At 36.8% G+C, this 21994-nt stretch overlaps 1 protein-coding gene across 2 annotated transcripts in view; it reads right to left on the reverse strand.

The window, feature by feature from the left end:
* YLPM1 (YLP motif containing 1) overlaps positions 1-21994 on the reverse strand; it is an 80923-nt gene that overhangs the window by 18681 nt on the left and 40248 nt on the right. Inside the window, exons 7-19 of one of the 2 annotated variants that reach the window (XM_026519500.4) lie at positions 20961-21381; positions 20756-20848; positions 20335-20530; positions 19716-19834; positions 17961-18115; positions 14696-14758; positions 14285-14404; positions 13871-14047; positions 13708-13791; positions 13336-13419; positions 9608-9688; positions 6420-6471; positions 1281-1411 (exon numbers count right to left, since the gene is read on the reverse strand). In XM_026519500.4, coding sequence (XP_026375285.1) covers positions 1281-1411; positions 6420-6471; positions 9608-9688; positions 13336-13419; positions 13708-13791; positions 13871-14047; positions 14285-14404; positions 14696-14758; positions 17961-18115; positions 19716-19834; positions 20335-20530; positions 20756-20848; positions 20961-21381 — 1776 coding nt within the window. Of the gene's footprint in view, positions 1-1280; positions 1412-6419; positions 6472-9607; positions 9689-13335; positions 13420-13707; positions 13792-13870; positions 14048-14284; positions 14405-14695; positions 14759-17960; positions 18116-19715; positions 19835-20334; positions 20531-20755; positions 20849-20960; positions 21382-21994 lie in introns of those variants that run through there. The other variant, XM_048219956.2, reaches the window with a different exon arrangement.

Here is a 21994-nt window from a genome sequence, read left to right on the forward strand (position 1 = left end):
TGTCTCTATCTCTGTCGAATAAATACATAAAGATCTTAAAAAAAATAAATAAATAAAATAAAAAGAATGGTAGGTCTGTATATACATATATAGAAAGAGCAAGACAAATTAGCTAGAAAAGCCTTATCCAGGTGATATATAATATGATCTTTTTTTATTTCATTATTTTGTTTTAAAGGATATACACAAAGGTCACTTTTCCTGAATTTGATGTCTATGTGGAAGGCCTATACAATGTTTTGGTTACATTTCTCTGCTCCTTTTCACAGTAAAACTTCATCAAAAAGGTGTCCCCATTTTTTGTTCTATATTTCATTTCCTATTACTTTTTTAGTCTGCTCCAAGCTTGCCTGTACCCTTCAACTCTCTAAGAAAACCTGACTGATCACTGATCAATCATCAATGATCTCCATGTTGCCAAAACTAATAGCCATTTCTCTGCTCCCAGTTTACTTGCCTTCTCTGTATCATTTAACAATTGACTGCTCTTTACTTTTGAAACACTTACCTCTATCTGAATTCCTAAATTTTGGAGTCCTGCATCTTATTATCATTTCTAACTTAAATGGTCCCTCACTGACCTCACTTTTTAGTCTTACACTGGACTCCCCCCATTTTCTCTGACTCAGTAAATGGCACCACACACATGGAGTGCTTATGGCCAGAACCCTGAAGATTCACCTTTGGTTCCATCCACTCCTGGACCCTCTACATCTAATCCATTAAGAAATCCCGCAGATTCTTGGGGCGCCTGGGTGTCTCAGTTGGTTAAGTGTCCCACTCCTGATTTTGGCTAACGTTATGACCTCAGGGTCGTGGGATCAAGTCCTGTGTCGCCGGGCTCTGTGCTCAGTGGGGAGTCTGCTTGAGATTCTCTCTCTCCCTCTGCCCCTCCCCTGCCCTGTGCTCACTCTCTCTCACATAAATAAATAAATCTTAAGGAAAAAAAAAAAGAACTCCACAGATTCTCTTCAACACGCGACACTCTGCACCTGGCTATTCTGCCCCCTGACAAAACAGCACAAGTGGCCACTTCAAACACCGTTAAGGTTGACAACGTGCTGGCCATGAGATTCTGTTCTCCATTTTTAAAGTTACCTGTACATTTTAATCTGATAGTTTGTAACGTATGACTCTTTTTTTTGATCTGTAATATGATACAGTATAAACTAAATCGCTCTCAAAAATAGCATTCATGTTCTTATCTGCCTGTAACTTTCTAAACCCAGAGGCCTAAAGGAGCCCTTCACCTAATGGCAATTCCTGACAAAGTCTCTTACCCTCTTCTTCCCAGGTTCAGAAGCACGAGTGTCATAATCATCAGGGAGCTGAAGATAATCCTCCATTCTGCTGGCAATTGCCTCCCAGTCACGTTTCCTTTTAGTACCAGTTCTCAAGCCATCCAACTTGTCTGAGGGACAAACACAGAGCCGCAGCATTAAGGAAGAGTGTGAGTTTGCACACAACACAAAAACAAAGGAAAAGAAGTCTGGAACACTGTCGGAGGGCAGGTCCACATTTCTGAGAGCAGCATCACTTGCAGATCCAAACTATCTTCTTGGCTGAGATATTAGTTCTGTGCCATTTCCATTGTTTATTTCGTGTTCATACTGGCAGGCATTACATTACAAGGTTGGTTTAAGTAACAAATACGGGCAGAGCAAGAAAAGTCACTTGTCTCCTGGCCTCCCACCCCACCAAATCACACTTCAGCTCTCAAGTTGTGAAGGAAAACGCGAAGACGGGTTGTTCTAAAAGCTATTTCTTCCACTCTTTTTTTTCTTTAACACAATATTAACCCCACCCATTTGATCTGCAATCACGTGTGATACCGTGTCATATTAAAAGTAGGTAGTACCAACAACCTAATGAGCCAAGCTAATGTTTAAAAAGGTTTTAGATTTATAGTTCCTTGGGATTTTGACCAGTGTGCGAGGATTCGCCATGTGTTAATGTTTCTAAGTTGACTGTACAGCTCACCACATTCTTTGATTATACTATGAAGTGCTACTGGCCATTCTGAGGCTAAGAGCTAGTCAGCCAAAGTGACCAGATCTAAATTTCTTTCTGAATCCTCAATCTAAGAGGGCTAGGCTTCCCAAGGGCCCCAAACTGTAACCAATTAAATGAAGAGAGATTGCAGATTCAGAAATTATGAGACATGAGTTTAGGTGTCTTCAAGAACACGCGACGAAAATGTGTAGTTATTTTTATTGGTTGTTAATACTGATTTTGAATTCTCTATGTGAAATGATTTATATATATATATTTAGCTACATTGAAGCAGTAAACTTTTGAATCATCTGTGATTATATACACAATTATTAAGCAAGTCAATAAAAGAAAACCTAAAAAACGTCAGAAATACACAATAACCATACTTCATTCAACTCCATAAAGGGTGCAGAGTGTATTATGATAAAAATCTGTTAGGCACCAGTTGGAGAGAACTTGATATGAAAAGGAAAGTACAATGGAAGCAGTGGCAGGAGAGAGGGTGAGTTTATGCTTCAAATGTAAAAGATTCACACACAACTAACTGTACCATACCATACAGGCTTAAAAAACCAGTAAGATTTCGCACACTTGGCAAAGCTTTTATTTCCTAAAATCCTCCCCCATAAAAGCAATATTACTGAAATATCTGCAAGCAAATGACAGTACTTTACAAAACTCAATAAATTTTTATCATATCACTTTGGAAAAACTTTTACATGGATGAGTTCAACAGAAACAGTTTCCTAATCTCCTCTGTAAATCACATGCTGTATCAAATGGCTCTATCTTCATGTGTATGACAGGACGTATTATACAAATTCTTAAAGAAGTGATCCCTTGATTGCACAGGGACAGAGATTATGGTGTTAGAAAACCTATGAAGTCCCACAAACAATAAAACTGTTCTAGTTCAACAGTATACAGTATTACTAAAAGAGTAGGAAGCTCTAACACACTTAGCAAATAAACCTCAGAGGATTTCCACACTTAAGATCAACTTCGATATTAACATACTTCAAAGGAAAAAATTCATATCTGAATTCCAAGAATAGAGCATGGCCAAGGCAGCAATGCAGAAGGGCAAGTGTGAAAACTGCAAGAACATTTCCTCAGACACTGGGTATGTGACAGGAGTTACAGACCAGGAGTCCCATATTTCCAACATGGAAGATCAGAAGAGCATGTACTTCTAGTCTGAACACCCTTGTTTGTAATGTTTAATGTGAAATTTCATTGTGCACAGCATGTTTAAAGCTTCCTTCTTGGGGCTGAAGAAAGGTTCATACCTCTTCCACATGGCATCCTGGAAACCCAAACACACAGATGTATGGCATAAGGTGAGGGAAGAGGAATCTGGGGTGTTAATTACAGAAGACGGCTGGTATCCCATATACCCATACTAATGATTTTCAGAGGTTTGAATTTCAAAAGATGAAGTTTTAAGATGAAGATGAAGGTTTAAACATCCAAGTTGGCAGGTCACAGAATTTTCCCACATCTTCAGAACAGTTAATATTACATAGCACAACAGAAAATTTTTGTAGATACGTCTATGCATTTTCTAAACATAAATAGTGTTTCTGAAAATTTGTTCATGATAAACATACAAGGGTTGTGTGCCTATATCAATAACCGCATTCCAACTGGGAAGAGATGAAGTTGCCTGACACGTAGAAGGCTAATACACAATAACTGATGAGCAGAGACAAATGACAGATGAGAAAAGCAAAAGTACTTGGTATGGAGAAACCTAAATTAGGATAGCATTCTCAAACTTTCTTTTGGTTTCTCACAATTTGAGAAACCAAAATTGTATCGTCGGAATTTAAGTAGCTTCAATGCCAAATCCAAGCATCTGATGTGGCATGTACCGCCCACCCTTGTATTAGGGTGCCCGTGTCCCAGCTGAGAAGGAGCCAGTCAGGGGCAACTGAAGTGGGCCACAGGCAGTCTTTAACAACTCCACAACACTCGCGCCGGATGTATTTCAGGCCAGTTCTCAAGCTTTCTAAAATTACACCACTTCTGATTTAACACTCAAACACCAGCTAAACTGCATACTGTACTTAATGAACACAGATCAAGAATCTGCAATGAGATTTAACCAGCTGCTTGAAAGGTAAACGAGTGTTTTCTCATTGGCAGACTCATTTGTGAATCAAAACTCCCCAGGTACAGATTTAGCTCTGTGGCTCAACGTGGGACACTGATGAAGCTTAATATGTTTCCTCTCGCATAATCATGTTACCAAAAGTAATTGAAGAATGTTGGTAAAGTACTCAGAAAAATTAATTGTACCTGGTAATCAAATCTACTGAATTTGTTGTGGTAAGGAAGGCACCATAAACAGGTTAATTCGCAGATGAAGAGCCTTATGTTTTAGAGAAGAACTGTGTCATTTGGCTACATGGACCAATCTCAAAGAAGCAAGCACTTTCAAGAATGCTCACACTCAATTTGCCTTCCTCCACAGGTAGATTAGCTCTCAGGATAACAGAGTGCTGTAAGACGTCAGTCATTATATGAAACATCACTGTCACTCTTACTAAAACAGCAGCGGCAGGAGCAGCAGCAAACATGGTGGGGTTTATATTCTAGACTCATTACTAGACCTTCAGTGCCTTTAACTGAAATGGTTTATTTAACAAATCCACTTCTGGAATTAATTGCCTAACACTCTTTCTTTAAGATGGACTGAATTTGTGTAAAATGTATTTTCTGAGAAGCAAATGGCAGACAGGCCAGAATTTTTTCCAGAAATCAATACCAAGTTTAATATCATATTTTCTTGAATATTCATCACAGCTAAATTCTGTTTTCCTTTCTCTTTAGAAATTAGAAAGAAAAATAGAAAACGGACTGGCTCGAGTTTAAAAAAGCATTATCATAGATCATATATTACACGATGCCTCTGAACATTATATGCTTAGCTAAAATATCGATCACTTTTACAATCCTCTTGTCTCTTTATTTATGATTTTTGCCGCAAAAGATAATTGCTATTTAGAGAACCAGAAGAAGGAAATGATCTTACACAGTACAGAACTTCAAACGGACTTAATCTAATATCAAAATAAGGAGATCTAAAGCATTATTATTTAAAAAGTAATTTGTGATTATTATTTTCCTACGTATTTAATTGCACTTAAACATTTATAAATGTTTTAAAAGTTTAGAGGAAGAGATCATTGACTAAGATTTCCCAAAGAGGGAAGACTAGTTTAAGAATATGTCAGTAAGTACATATAATTTTCACCTGTCACACACTAGAAAAAAATCCTAGACTTTATACCAAAGCACCTATCCCAATAACAGAGTAATACCAAAGTTTATGGAACTACCTTTTACATAGGACCTAGTGAACATCAATTGCTAACATGATCAGTTGGGCAAAATAAAAGGCAGAAACTTATGCAACTCGTGTAAAATGCACTCCTCTTACGTCAGAAATACAATGTATCCCAAACAGTGAAGCAGCTAAATGACTCAGATTTGTTCTATGAACTTAAGATATTTAGATGGTTACTTTCATTTTGGAGTAACAGTATGATACCAAGAAGAGAAAAGCAGAGACCGAAAGTTATACTTCACACATTAGTAAGGTCAATCTTCCAGAAAGTCCTTATCTCATTTTCTTAGATTATTTATTAATATATCTTAATCAATGTGATAACTGATTCTCTTTAAGTGAGATAAAAAAAAAAAAGAAAAGAAAAAACGTTTTGCAATTATTACCATGAAATATTGGAGGAAAGTCCACTGGATATAATTGATTTTCTGCTTGACAGACAACCTCACATTAAGCAACTCCAACTTTTGATTTAGACAGTAATTTTAACCAGTTTACCTTGTAATCTGCCACTAAAAACAAGTTGAAGGAAAGAATCTTATAAAGCAGGCTCCTCAAAAACCTGAATTACATATCTACCTCCTCCCACCCAGAAACTCTAATTTATTATACAAGGAAAATAACTGCTTTTTAATGAATGTTTAAACCTCGATATTTATTATTATTACTACTATTATTTCCCAAAGTATTCATAATCAGGTTCAACTTTGGACTGCAGTTAAATATACTTTTAAAAAAGCAGAAACCTCATCAGCACTAACATTTCTGATTAATATAACAGAATGGATTTTAGAAGTGACAGTATTTTATTGCTAAATTCATCATACTTGTGCTTACTCTAAAACCCTGAAGTGATAGTAAGGGCAATTCTTCTAAATATTCTTCTTTCACTCTGTCACAAGATATAACTAGTTAAACTGAAAGCTAGTGAAATAGACTGAGGATGTAAGGTAGGCCAAAAATCTTGGTTTAAAGCAGAAATTTGGGGAAATTTGTTCTTCTTACAGCAGAAAGATCTATGACCATTACCATCAGGTATCACATATAAAAACAGGAAAAAGGAGATACCCACCTAGCTTGGCCTCAGATGTGTCCATCTCCCATTTGCTTTTCGGAATGTAACCCTAAATCGCACACAGAGAGAAGCTCGAAGGGTTAGAAAGAGACACATACATGCATATCACTGTTGAACTGGAAAAGCATTAAAACTGGGAACGGATTCAGTTTCCACTCACTAGTTATATATATCTCTATATACATATCCTTAGGGAAAACACAGTCTCATTATCTCTGAAGAAACTGAATTACCCAATTCACCCAACTTCACTGCCCAGATTTCAGAGTCGTCACTTCAAAATAGTATCATGAAGGCGCTTTGAGGCAGCTACAGTTGGGGACACACAACTGTAGACCGAACAACAGCTGGATAGCAAATTACGGTGAGGACGTACGGTTGTTACTGTGCTAGTATTAATATCATCAGAGTAGCAGAGGATTTATAATAACTAGCTAGCTTATTTTTTAAATACAACTGCGATTCTCAAGTGATAGTGGCCATGAGGTACAGACAGTGTTCTTCAAGACAGCTACTTTATATTGCGGTGTAATTTTCAGTACTCGAAAGAAGAAAACATGGTATCACTGAACACAACTATGAAGTTCCAACTTCATTTAAAAATGACTCAACCCATTTACCGGTTAGATCTTACAAAGGCTGGATTTTACTGAATCAATGTGAGAGTATTTCTTTTTCATCGGTTGGAACCTAGATTATTATTTTCAATGTCTTTTAAAATGACATTTTCCTAATATACGAAAAACCAGAAATCTCCACAGGCAATTTACATTTTATTTAATTAAACAAAAGAAACCTGGGTGGTTTATTTCAAACAAAGTCCCGTAAGATTTTCAAATTTCTCAATATACCTATTTAACTATGTAGTGATCCTTTCTGCTTATTCACCTAGCAGGTGTACGGTTATGATTCCTCTTTTCCTTCACTTGGACTCTGTTCTCTATTAGATCCTAACGTACAGAACTTTAATACTAGGGCTTATTATATAGAACAGATTCATCCAAGGTGTCTTTTAAGAATTAATATCTCTACTATTGGGAATCTTCAAGTGCATGGAACAGACTGATACAAAGGTAGGTTGGAAAGGATGCTGAACGCTTCACGGCAATAGCTGCTGTGTGAGAGTACTGGAGCATCGTAGTTCTTCCAGGAAACCTATAGGTGTTGTACATTTCTAGTCTTTAAGCCAGACTAATAATTCACTTTCAACTTATTAGGTAGTACTTCAGGTTATAAATCATACCATCTTTCCCAAATACATTTCTAGAACAAACCAAGCCAAAGCTATGCGGAAGTGATGGCGCTAAAAGTACTGATGAGATCTGTACAAGTCATATCTCAGAAATCACCTGAAAACCTTAAGCGTCACTAGAATTACATATTTATAAATTCTGAATCATATCTACTAGGTTCACTGAAGCACTAAAGAAGGAAAAATATCATACCAATGATCCCCCAAAAGGATTCTCTTAACCAAGAAAAGTTTGGATTTCGCCCAGTTGCAGTGATCAGTACAAAGCAGAAAATGCAAAGTTTATTGAGAATTCCATTAAAATGGTCTGAATGACATGAGACTTGCTCTTAACCCTTTGGTTAAAATTCTCCAAGAATCTTTTACTCTTGGAATAGAACCCAATAGTAGAAGATCTGGATTCTGCATTTTTGAATGGGTTAAGAGAAGTTTTACAACATAAAGATAAGCAAAATGAGTATATTAATTTCCTCCTGCTGGAACCACCCTGTTCTTCCTTGAAACTGTATCATCTTCTCATTGGTTGAATGTTAGGCCACTTGGAAAAAAGAGAGATAGTCCAGCAGGGTAGAGTACTAAGGCTTCCTTGCCATGTTTTTTGATGTAATATTAGAGTATTACAGCATGTTTCACTTTTCAAAATAAGTAGTACATTCAGTTAAAAGTTCTGAGCTTTGACCTACCCCTAAAAAGTTAGATGTTATGAACCATTATCCTGAACTAAAATCTCCACAAAAGGAAGACGGAGCTTCAGAAAGCTAACATTATAGACTTCTCACATGATCACTTTCTAGTACACACGCTGCAAGTAGCTAAAGAAGTCATTAGCCATATTCCAGAACAGCGTGGGCCTTTAAGTGAACTTCCTGCCTACGTTTTAGATCATATATGTCAAAAAACAAACTAATTAAGAAAAATATTTTGTTTAAAGAAAAAACATACTGAGACTCAAATGCAATTAACTTTAAAGCTTATTTTTTAATCCGCATATGAAATCTAGGAATGTAGAGGTTGACACCATCTCTATGTACACACAGTTTCTTTTCAGAGTCCTCTATATCACACATGGGTTTGATGGGACCACTCCTTAGAGAGTCTGTATTCTCTAGGGGTAGGGATCAGGGTTCTCACTTTGTACATTTCCAGAAGAATATGAGAAGCAGCTTTAGCAAGGGCTGATGTATTAAATAAACCAAATAATATTTTGAATTAAAAAAGCAACACTGTTTCAAGGCATTGCTAATCTCTGTGCCTCATTAGCAAACACTGAAAAGTAACATAATTCTACAGGTCGCATATTTTTCAATGACAGGGTAAGGCAAACATCTCTACAGAGGTGTGATCAAAAGCATTTACAGTAGGTACACGGGAACTTTGAACTCACACTACGGAAGCCTCTAATCAGCCTAAACAAAATGCATTGCCTACACACTCAAATCATTTTCCCCATCACTTAATAGGATAAAATGCAGAAGAACAAATCCAGCAGTCAGTGGCAACCCTCTGCCGCCTTATTCTAGAGGTTCTTCTGCCTCAGTTGACAGAAACTCAATTCTGAAATCTTGTAGCAAAGAAGAGACAATTATGCATATGTTGGGTAGGCTGTACCACATATCTGCTGGAATGTAAGAATGCCCTTTCATATGTAATTGATTTCTTAAAAAGTATTCTCCCCTAAAGCCACCCACGAGTAGATGAGTGAGTACAGGGTAAATTTCTTAGCATTCTTAAAATTTTCGTGTAGCAACACAGTAGAAGGTTCTTTTGGTCAGGGGAAAAAGAAAAAGTATCCAAAAGTCTCCTTGAAGATGATTATGAAACTTTTACCATTAAGGTGCAAATCAACAGTAGTAATCTGACCATAGATCTGAGATTAAACCCTTAAAAATTTTAATAGAGACACTTTGTTCAAAGTGGTTGGTCTGTCTCCTACCAGTTCGCTTTCCTCTTCCTCTGCATCTTTCTTTTCTTCCTTCTGTTCTTCGATATTTGCATCAAAATCTTCCATCTCTACCTACACCACCCCAATTAAAAAAAAAAAAAAAGATGAGTTAACATTTAGGAAAATGTTGAGTCCCTCACTGAGATCTGAAACGAGCACAGGTGCCCAGAGCAAGACAGCACAGAATCACTGTTACATCCTAAGTAATTTTTAAACCCTAAACTTTGAAATAGAACTTATAAAAAGACAGAATGATAGTACTACCTTTCATTTACCTGGGATATCCATCTTTATAATTTCGTATGAAGTAGAGTATAATAATCGATGCTAAGTTGATGATTACCTGCTCTGAATGCCTATGATTACTAGGATTTCTTTTTAAAACCTTTAGCAAGTACTTTTCCAATCAAATAAAACATGTGTATGATTCAAATTTCAAAACGTAAGAAAGGGTATAGTGAAAAGTAAGATGATAGTAGCTTGGCCCAGAATGGTAGCTATGCAAATAGAGAGTAGATGGATTAGAGAAGTATTTATAAGGTAAAATTGACAAAACTTGTAGACTGACTACATGCTGGAGGGATAAGGTTGAAAGTTTGTATAATACAGAATAAAGAGCAAAGGATAACAGAGAGCGGAGTCAAGGTTTCAGCAACCAAGGATTGGTGGGTCTAATTACTAAGCTAGAGAATACCAAAAGAGGAAAAGGTTTGCATGAATTTTATAGTGGACAGGGTGAATTTGAGATGTACTAAAGTAACATGTTTTTTGGTAGAGAATATGGAAAATAATGGCAGGATTATAAAAATCACCCATAATCCCTCCACAAGACATAATTAGTGTTAAGATACTGATAAAATTAATTTGATTCTTCACAATTTAATATTAAGGGCAAATATGTGACAATCCAAGCTACCAGAAAGATTATGTATATCGAATGTGCAGAATGATAAGATCCTAAGATATATAGAGCCCTAAAGAACTCCAGTAGTTTAGGACTGAGTAGCAAGAAAATCCAGCAAAGGAGATGGAAAGGGATGGCAGAGAGGCAAGAGGAGAACCAAGAGAAGGTGGACTCGCAGCAGCCAAAAGAAAAATGTTGTCAAGTAGGTGGACATGGTTGACGAAGTCATATGTAGCTGCAAAATTAAGCAACAGAAGTGAGAATTATCTACTGTCACGGAAATCTTTGCTGAGAAAGTATCTGGAGAATGGCTGGGACAGAAACCAGAGGAAATAGGTAGAGGACTGGCATTGGGAGGTAAAAACACATAAAAACACAATGACAACATTAAGTATAGAAAACTTTCATTCACAGGAGCTGAAACCAAACAGAAGTACACAACTGATTAAAAGAGAAAAATCTCTCCTTTTCCATTATAAACATTTACTTCCACCAAATAAATAACTGATTTAGGCAAAAATTATCAATGAGTGAAATTTGTTGAGGAATAGGGTATTAACAAAGTATCTCCCTACAGATTAGTACAAAGGATAAAGGTAGAAAAATCTGATGGATAGCACCTGAACCAAGCGATCAACATTTAAATCACCAGGAATGAAATAAATTGACATCATATGGTTTCTGAGATGATGCAGTAAGGACACCATATCACTTATGTAGCATTCCTGGTAATGTTTAACCTAAAACAAATCATGTGAAAACAACCAGACAAACCCAAATTGAGGGGTATTCTTTAGAACAACTGGCCTATACTCTTCAAAAATTCTTTGTCTTTCTGGACAATGACATGGGTATGAAAGTTGTTTTTTTTTTTTTTTAAAGAATTTATTTACTTATTTGCCACAGAGAGAGAGGGAGAGAGAACGCACACAAGCAGGGGGAGTATCAAGAGGGAGAGGGAGAAGCAGGCTCCCCACTGAGCAAGTAGTCCAATGCTGGGCTTGGTCCCAGGACCCTGAGATCATGACCTGATCCAAAGGCAGACACTTAACCAACTGAGCCACCCAGGTGCCCCAAGAAAGTAATTTTTTATATTAAAGGACTGTATCCTGGATTTTAAAAAATTGCTGTAAAGCACATTATGAGAACGTTTGGTGAAATGTGAATATGGACAATATATGAGATAATTCAGGAAATTTAATTCAGGAAATTTGTACTACTTAATGTAGTACTCTATCAATGTTACATTTTCTGAATTTGATAATTGGGACTTCTAGTTTTGTAAGAGAATGCCCTTGTTCTTGGGAGATACATACTGAAATACTGTATTAGGGGTGAAGGGTTAAGGGTTATGAGGTTTACAACTTAACTCTCAAACGGGTCTACCATTACAGTGATAACAATAGTAGTAATAAGAAGACATATATATCTATGTCACATCCATCAAAATCCTAGAGGAGAACATAGGCAGCAAACTCTTTGACCTTGGCCACAGCAACTTCTTGCTAGACACATCTCCAAAGGCAAGGGAAACAAAGCCAAAAATGAACTATTGGGATTTCATCAAGATTAAAAACTTTTGCATAGCAAAGGAAACAGTCAACAAAACCAAAAGACAACCGACAGAATGGGAGAAGATATTTGCAAATGTCTTATCAGATAAAGGGCCATATCTAAAATCTATAAACAATTTATCAAACTCAATACCCAAAAAACATATAATCCAGTCAAGAAATGGGCAGAAGACGTGAACAGGCATTTCTCCAAAGAAGACATACAAATGGCCAAGAGACACATGAAAAAATGCTCAACATCACTCAGCATCAGGGAAATACAAATCAAAACCACAATGAGGTATCACCTCACGCCGATCAGAACGGCTAAAATTAACAACTCAGGAAACAACAGAGGTTGGCGAGGATGCAGAGAAAGGGGAACCCTCTTACACTGCTGGTGGGAATGCAAACTTCCCAAACTGGAGCAGCCACTCTGGAAAACAGTATGGAGGTTCCTCAAAAAGTTGAAAATAGAGCTACCTTATGATCCAGCCATTGCACTACTAGATATTTACCCCAAAGACACAAATGTAGATCCGAACGGGCACCTGCACTCTAATGTTTATAGCAGTAATGTCCACAATAGCCAAACTATGGAAAGAGCCCAGATGTCCATCGACAGATGAATGGATAAAGAAGATACACACACATATAATGGAATATTACTCAGCCATAAAAAAAAGAAATCTTGCCATTTGCAACTATGTGGATGGAACTAGAAGGTATTATGCTAAGCGAAATAAGTCTATCAGAGAAAGACAATTATCATATGATTCATTCATATGTGGAACTTAAGAAACAAAACAGAAGAGCATAGGGGAAGGGAGAGAAAAATAAAACAAGATGAAATCAGAGAGAGAGAGACAAACCATAAGAGACTCTTCATCACAGGAAACAAACTGAGGGTTGCTGAAGGGGAGGGGGTGGGGGGGACGGGGTACCTCAGTGATGGGCATTAAGGAGAGCACTTGATGTAATGAGCACTGGGTGTTATATGAGACTGATGAATCATTGACCTCTACCTCTGAAACTAATAATACACTATATGTTAATTAATGAATTTAAATGAAAAAAAGAAGACACATATATCTATATAGAGAAAAATGTGGCAAAATATTAACAATCAGAAAATCTCAATGAAAGTTGTATAGGTGCTCTTATATGATTCATGCAAGTTTCCTGTAGTTAAAAATTTTTCCAAGTAAAAAAGGTGAAAGAAAGGTCCCTTTTGTACTGCTTTCAAGGCAAAGGACACTCACCTCTTCAATAGCAGCATCTTGCAGCAGAGAACGAATGTCCAGACGCATCATATGACGAGGTGCAGTTTCCCAGTGGTCAGCCATCTATTGAAAGATTTAGGAGGTCAAGTTATCTTGGGAAACTACTCAAAGAAAGACCAAGCGAGTATTTGAGACAATTTTAACTAATACTGTGAGGTCTAACAGGCCAGTTCCTGGAAGAGCTAGGCCACACCTCTTTCACTTAGATACAAAGGATAAGAAACATTTGCTAAAGAAGGCAGAAAAGATTTTCTGAAAGTAAAGGGGATAAACAAGAACTTCCCGACAAAGGTGATCATACAGACAAAATGAAGTTTAGAATACACCACTTTCTACATTTCCAAAAATCACCTTATTTATTTCTTTAAGTTTTCTTCCATGAATATTTCTCTTGCCACAAGTCTGGTTATCTGCACTCATTTCAGCCAAATATACCTAAGAAAGAATGAATAGTGATTAAGCAAACAACTGTAACACTTACATGATAACACAAAGTACTGTAAAGTTCTTTTACCTCAAAACCCTTGGTTTTTGCTGCACTCCAAAACTGGTCAAAATGTCTAACTCTGTCATTGATGGCATCCAGGATGATAAAGGGGAAAAAGCCATCATCCAGAGTCTTTTTGAAAGTTTTGAACATGCTGGTGCGGTAGGTCTCCTCCATCTCAGCTTCGTATTCATATTCCATGACCTAAGATATCGCAAAGAGATATGGAGTTAGAAAAACAAAGAACCATCCTAAACCTCTTCCCTGGTTAGCCTCTAGACAGAGATGACTTTGTAGTCTTTCCTTCACACCTAAGTACTAAAGTTTGTGTTCAAAAAAGAGAAATCTTTGTCTTCAAAAAAGCCACATTGCTCTCTGAACATGTTTTCCTTTCAATATTATTAATGAATCAGATTACAACCTGAGAGGAATATGCCATACCTTCTTTTTCACTTTCTTTCCAGAATCTGGGTCTTTTTCTTCTTTTTCCACTTCAGTGATGAAGTAATCATCTAAGCTTAGAACTCTGGGTGCAGGTCCTCCAAATTCTACCTCTTTATCCTATGAATCATACAGTCAAGAGAGTTAAAGAGAATCTGTAGAATAAATTAATGAATGCTCACACTAAAGTTCCTTCTGATGGCCAAATAATACTCAATCTTCTGGTGGTTTCAAATCAAGCAAAGGCAAAAATATTTGTCTAAGCAGAACAAAATTTTTATGGGACAGCATCTCCCACGTGGGCCAAGAAGAATGGATCAAATGGGAAATACGTGTATCAATATCACACTACTTGCTAAGAAGGAAAGTGGCTAACAAAAGCAAATGATTTTTTGGCTCTCCCATACTCACTCGAATAAGTTTTGCAACATGTGTCTTTCCACTGCCAGGCAATCCTCTCATTATAACAACAATCTGAAACACAGTGAAAAACCAAAAAAATCACTAGGGAAGTTTTTTTTTTTTTTTACAATGAGGTCTTATAGTTAAGTGACCTATCATTCTCCAGGATACACCACATGACAGGTCATGAAACAAACCTTAATAAATTTGAAAGCACAGAAATAATACAAAGTATGTCTCTGACCACAGTGGAATAAAATTAGAATAGTAAGAAAAACTTGAGAAATTCACAAGTATGTGGAAATTAAACACCATACTCCTAAATAACCAATGGGTCAAAGAAGAAATTTAAACATCAGAAAATACTTTGAGATAAATAAAAATACCAAAACTTATGGGATGCAGCTAAAGCAGTGCTTATAAGGAAGTTTACAGCTATAAGTGCCTATATTAATAGGAAAGATCTCAGATCAATAACCTAACCTTCCACCTTAAGACACTGGAAGAAGAACAAACTAAACCTGAAGAAAGCAGAAAGAAGGAAATAATATTAGAACAGAAGTCAATAAAATAGACAACTGAAAGACAATAAAGAAAAATCAATAGAACCAAAAGCTGGTTCTTTGAAAAGATCAACAAAATTGACAAACCTTTAGCTAGACTAAGAAAAAAGAGACAAGACTCAAATTACTAGAATCAGAAATGAAGGATGGAACACAATTGCCAACTTTACAGAAATAAAAAATTGTTATAAAGGAATACTATGAATAGTTATATACCAACAAATTAGATACCTTAGGTGAAATGGGCGAATCCCTTTAAAGACACAGACAACTGAAAATGACTCAAGAAAAAATAAACAATCTGAATATGCCCATGACGAGTGAAGAGATTAAATTAGTAATTAAAAAATACCTGCAAAGAAAAGCTCAGAGTCCCACATAGTCTTATCACTAAATTCCAACAAACATTTAAAGAACTTTTTATAAGCTCTTCCTAAAAACAGAACAGGAAGGAACAACTCCCTACTCATTTTGTGAGTCCAGCATTTCAAATCAAGCAGATGCCCTAAAATCAAAACACCAAAACCTGTCAAAAACATCACAAGAAAACTACAGATTATCTCTTATGAATATGGATGCAAAAATCCCCAACAAAATACTGGCAAAGGGAATCCAGCGACATGTAAAACGAATTATACACCATGACTAAATGGGATTTATCCCAGGGATGCAAATTAACATCTAAGAACCAAATACTGTAATCAATATATCATTATCAATAGAATAAAAAAACAAAAATCACATGCAAAAGAATAAAATCACACACATGAAAAAACAAACAAAAATCACAAAAATCTCAACTGATGCAGGAAAAGCATTCAACAAAATCCAACATCATTTCATCATAAAAACATTCAACAAATTAGGAATGGAAGGGAACCTCTTCAACCTAATAAAGGGCATCTACTGAAAACCCAAAGCTAACATCACACTTAATGGTGAAATACTGAAAGTTTTCTAAGATCAAGAATAAACAAGGATGCCTACTCTCACCACATCTATTCAACACTGTACTGGAGGTTCTAGCCAGGGCAACTAGGGGAAAAAAAGGAAAAAAAAAAAAAGAAATAAAAGGCATTCAGATCGGAAAGGAAGAAGTAAAACCTTCCCTATCTGCAGATGACATGATCTTGTATATAAAAAATCCTAGGGAATCCACTAAAAATTAAGATAAATGAGTTTAGCAATGTTGGAGGATATAAGGTCAATATACAAAAGTCAGTTGTATTTCTATGCAACTGAACAACCCCAAAATGGAATTAAGCTAACTGTATCAATAACAATATCAAAATGTGAGTAGATTAAACAATCCAATTTAAAGGCAGAAGTTGTCAGACTGCATTAAAAAACATGATCCAACTATATGCTGTGCTGTATAAAGGAGACATACTTTAGATTCAAAAACAGACTGAAAATAAAAGGATGAAAAAGATAAATCATGCAAACGAGCAACCACAGGAAAGCTGGAATAACTGTACTAAAAATAGATGAAATAAACTTTACAACAGTGATTTGTGTAGTCAGATGTAGTCAAAATACCTGATGGAAATTTCTAGTATCAGTTTACTGAAACAGAATCTAACTATTTTGCAATATAAACTTAAGAATGTATACATTTGACACCTGTCAGACTGGCTAAAATCAACAACACAAGAAAAAACAGGCGTTGGTGAGGATGTGGAGGAAAAGGAACCCGTGTGCACTGTTGGTGGGGATGCAAACTGGTGCAGCCACCGTGGAAAACACTATAGAGGATCCTCAAAAGTTAAAATTACAAATACCCTGTGATCTAGCACTCGCACTACTGGATGTTTACCCAAAAAATACAAAAATACTAATAAAAAGGGATACATGCACCCCTGTGTTTATAGCAGCATTATTTATAATAGCCAAGATATAGAAGCAGCCCAAATATCCATCAATAGATGAGTGGACAAAGAAGATGTGGTACATATATATAATAGAATATTATCTAGCCATAAAAAAAAGAAATCTTGCCATTTGCAAAGACATAAATGGAAAGAGCACAATGTTAAGTGAAATAAGTCAGTGAAAGACAAATACCATATGATTTCACTCATACGTAGAATTTAAGAAACATGAGCAAAGGTAAAAAAAGAGAGAGAGAGAGAAACAAATCAATATATAGACTCTTAAGTATAGAGAACAAACTGATGGGTTAAACAGGTGATGGGGATTAAGGAGTGTACTTGTTCTGATGAGCACTGGGTATTGTAGGGAAGTGCTGAATCACTATATTGTACACCTGAAACTAATGTAACACTGTGTTAACTAACTGGAATGAAAATAAAAACTTTAAAAAAAAAAAAAAAAGAACATACACGTTTGGAGGTCACTAGGAAAATAAACCCAAGCAAATCAAGTCTCCTAATTCTCCCTCTTTTTGTTGCACATGGCATAAAACCAAATCCACTTTCCCCTAATTCAAAATAACAGAGCAATTAATGGACCTCTTATGAACTGTTTTCTAAAGTCTTCAACATCTTTTTTTTGCCAAGCAAGTAATCCCTAATTTCTTGAATTCTAATTTCTTAATTTCTTAAATATGATGATTTGGAGATGGTAAGACACTTTGAATCTGATATTACAGAAAAGTCACAGAAAAGTAGAGAAATTCTGCTCAGGATATTAAAAAGATCTCCTATCAGCCTCTGATTTGCAAGAAAGCTAGTCAACTACATAGGACTCACTCTCTCAGGTCTGCTCTCTCGGCCAGGTGGTTTCAAAATGTCATCCACATTCTTAGATTCGGGTTTCTTCTCAACCCGTGGAGCTGGAGGTGGCTGGTGGCTTAGTGAAGGAGCTGGCAGGGGCATTCGCTCCTCTGGGTAAGTTCTTCGTTCTCCTAGGATGCAAGCAGTTGAACAAAATTACTATTTATATGGTAATTATTTTAAATTTTAACTGTCTTCACTCATGCTAAGGCAATATAATTCATGATGATTTAGGGGCCACTTTTAACCTTAATGAGAGAAAGTTTAAAGTAATATAAATCTATTAAAATCAAGAAAATAAAAAGATTTAGGTATGATTTCAGGCAAACAGAATGTTCTGAAGAATACTGAAATCATCTTTGTTTGTATCAAATTTAGGAAAAAGTTAAGCAACAGGACATGGAAGAATAATAATACACACTTTGCTGGATAGTCCCAAGTGTGATTTTTATAGTCTGTCTATAACTTCAGCTTTACAGTTTTATGAACAAGAGTTACCAGCTTGGAAAGCTTGTTTTTACAAACAGGTATGTATTTCTAGTTTAAGTGTATACTGGTGAAAAACTAAAAGCAACCTATATGTCCAACAATAAAGGTTTTATATTTTATCCACTCAATGGAATATGATAGGGCCATTACTAAAATAGGTTTACATATAGAAAAATGTATATGGTACAATATCACTGGGAATAAGTATGATAAATTATATTTACACTTTCATTTCTGGAACATAAGAAGTAGAAAGATCAGTAGGAGAAGAAAGGGAAGAAGAAAGGGGGGTAAAGAGAAGGGGGAATGAACCATGAGAGACTATGGACTCTGGGAAACAAACTGAGGGCTTCAGAGGGGAGGGAGGTGGGGGAATGGGATAGGCTGGTGATGGGTAGTAAGGAGGGCACGTATTGCATGGTGCACTGGGTGTTATACACAAGTAATGAATCATGGAACTTTACATCAAAAACTAGGGATGTACTGTATGGTGACTAACATAATATAATAAAAAATTATTATAAAAAATTATTTTTACACTTTGATTACAACTTCATTGATATGTACATGAAAAGAGAATGAGAAGAAATATACAAAATTATAATAGTTGTGCTATGGTAGGTGGTAGGATATTAACTGATTTTGTTTCTGTTTTCCAAATTTCCTTTTCTTTTTCTTTTTTTTTTAAGGATTTTATTTATTTATTTGACAGACAGAGAGACAGCCAGCGAGAGAGAGAACACAAGCAGGGGGAGTGGGAGAGGAAGAAGAGGCTCCCAGCGGAGGAGCCCGATGCGGGGCTCAATCCCGTAATGCTGGGATCACGCCCTGAGCCAAAGGCAGACGCTTAACGACTGAGCCACCCAGGCGCCCCTCCAAATTTCTTTAATAATACAAAAGACCAATTTATGTTTTCTTTCATTAATTACATTGCTGTTTTTTTTTAATTTTTAAATTAAAAAAATTTTTTTTAAGTAGGCGGTACACCCAGCATGGAGCCCAACTCCGGGCTTGAACTCACAACCCCGAGATCAAGACCTGAGCTGAAATCAAGAGTTGGATGCTTAAGCAACTGAGTCACCTGGGCGCCCCTACACTGCTATTTTTGATAATAATGCTGCCGTCTCTGAAAAATCTGTGAGTACATTTTATTCTGAACGTTTAAGTCCATAGCTACAGTGGCAAACATCTCCAGTGGTTTGCATTCTCAACATCCTCATAGTTAATAAGGCACTGCTATACCTCCAAACATGGATGGTCCTTCGTAGGCTGGTCGGTCAGATTTCCGGTCATAGGATGGCCTATCAAATCCCCCTCTTCTGGATGAGGAATGGTCTTTTTTATCTCGATATGACTGAGTCCTAGAAGATGTAACAGGAAGTGCTTTAGAAAATAAAAAAAAAAATTGGAGGTCTCTGTCTTACAATGCAATATTACTATCTGCCCAATTTTCTCCATGTGTAGTTAGTTGCTACATATAATCAATATTTTTATTTATTTTTTCTGCTTTTCCATTTAGATCTGCCTTGCATACACACATCTAAAGAGCTCATGAATTGCAAAAATACACTGTTTGCCTACTACTTAAGTAATGACTGCACCTTTATTGACAATACTATTTCTTTTCCTTACTGGCTATGTCCACCTCCCATTTAATTCTCTGGAATTAAAGCTCACAAAGCTCGAGCATCTAGTTTTCTGAAGATTGGTCTGGAACTGTTCTTCCCTCTTCAAATTATACATACACATGTATAAGGAGAATTCATCGTTTACTGAATTTCCTCTAGATACGACGACTTTTCCTGAACTTAAGCCTATGGTAGTTTGTACACCTGGCCAAAAGATATTTTTTACAACATACCTATCATCTCGAGGTCGGCGTTCTCTATCAAATCGATCCCGGTCATAGTCAATCACACCCCGATCCCGGTCTCGGTCTCTGTGTGTCTCCCGATCCCTTTTGAAATCTCGATGATCTGCCATGACATTACTCTGACGATCAAAATAAGGCTCGCGGTCTCTGTCTCTATCGTATCGGTCACGTTGGCCTGTGTGCTCTATGAAAACAAATAGTACAAGGGAAGAGTCACATCCCCTTGGCTGAAATAAAAGCAGAAAGGTGCACATCTAACTTTAGAACTAGTATAGTTATGGTTCTCTATTCAACTTATGAATCTTTTAACTATATTAAAGGGAGGCCCAGATAATCTTATCAAAAGGAAAATCACATGATAATTAGGTCCTAAAAGGTTAAAAAATACTGATCTCTCTGGGACTCTCACCTGTCTCAAAAGTTGATCTTTCAGGTAGTGGATCTGGGCGCAAAGTTATTCTTTCTCCATAGGGTATCTGTTCAACTTTATTAGTGGACATATCTAGTGAACCAAATCAGGGAAAAAACATTGTAAGACTGAAGCTTACAGACGACAAAGCGGCAGCTAACAATTTCTTGAGAATCCCAAATACAAACCTGTCACCGTCACTCACCTCGGCCATGGCCATAATCAACAGTCTGCTGCACTGGCGGTGGTTTGGACATTGGTGGCATACCCATAGGCATTGGGCCAGGAGGGGGAATGGAAGGGTGAACATGTGGGGGTGGTAACACTGGAGCAGATGGAATTGTTCCAGTTTCTGGTTTAAATTCTGAATTCAGTCCTTGTTCATCATTTGTATCCCAGAGACCATAGAAAGAATCTTCGTCCCAGCGTTCCTGTTCCACAGCTGACGTTTGTGGCTTTATTACGGGAGGAGGAGGTGGAGGTGGAGGTGGTGGCGGCGGCGGCGGTGGTATTGGGATAGGCGGCCTGGTCACAGGAACAGATGATCTTGCTGGTGGAGCAGAAGGCCTTACAATTGAACCTGGTGGTTTACCCATAGGAGGGGGTGGTCTATAGGACCCTGGAGGCTGGAGAACAGAGTAAATGCTTTAGTGGATAAGCATACCATCATGTATTCACACACATCAGTAGAAATTAAAATCCTATTCTCCGTCCATAAAAGAAAAAGTTGATAAACTGGAGTCACTCAAAAAAAAACTTTTTGTGTTTTAAAATACAACATCAGAGAGAAATATGCAAATCCATGTATCTGATAAAGGGCCTGTATTTAGAATATGAAAAATTTTTAGAACTTAATGATAAGACAAACAATAGAAAAAAAGATACGGGCAAAAAATTTGAACATTTCTCCAAAGAAGATACCAGAATAAGTACTTGAAAAGATGTTTATCATCATTAGTCATTAGGGAAATACAAATTAAAACCATAATGAGATACCATCTCATACCCAGTAGAATGGCTACAGTTAATAAAACATTAACAAATGATGGCAAGAATATAGAGAAACAGGGGCGCCTGGGTGGCTCAGTCGTTAAGCATCTGCCTTCAGCTCAGGTCATGATCCCAGCGTCCTGGGATCAAGCCCTGCATCAGGCTCCCTGCTCAGTGGGAAGCCTGCTTCTCCCTCTCCCACTCCCTCTTCTTGGTTTCCCTCTCTCGCTGTGTCTCTCTCTGTCAAAT

This window comes from Ursus arctos, unplaced genomic scaffold (genome assembly GCF_023065955.2).
Source record: "Ursus arctos isolate Adak ecotype North America unplaced genomic scaffold, UrsArc2.0 scaffold_25, whole genome shotgun sequence".
In the NCBI taxonomy this organism is placed as follows: domain Eukaryota; kingdom Metazoa; phylum Chordata; class Mammalia; order Carnivora; family Ursidae; genus Ursus; species Ursus arctos.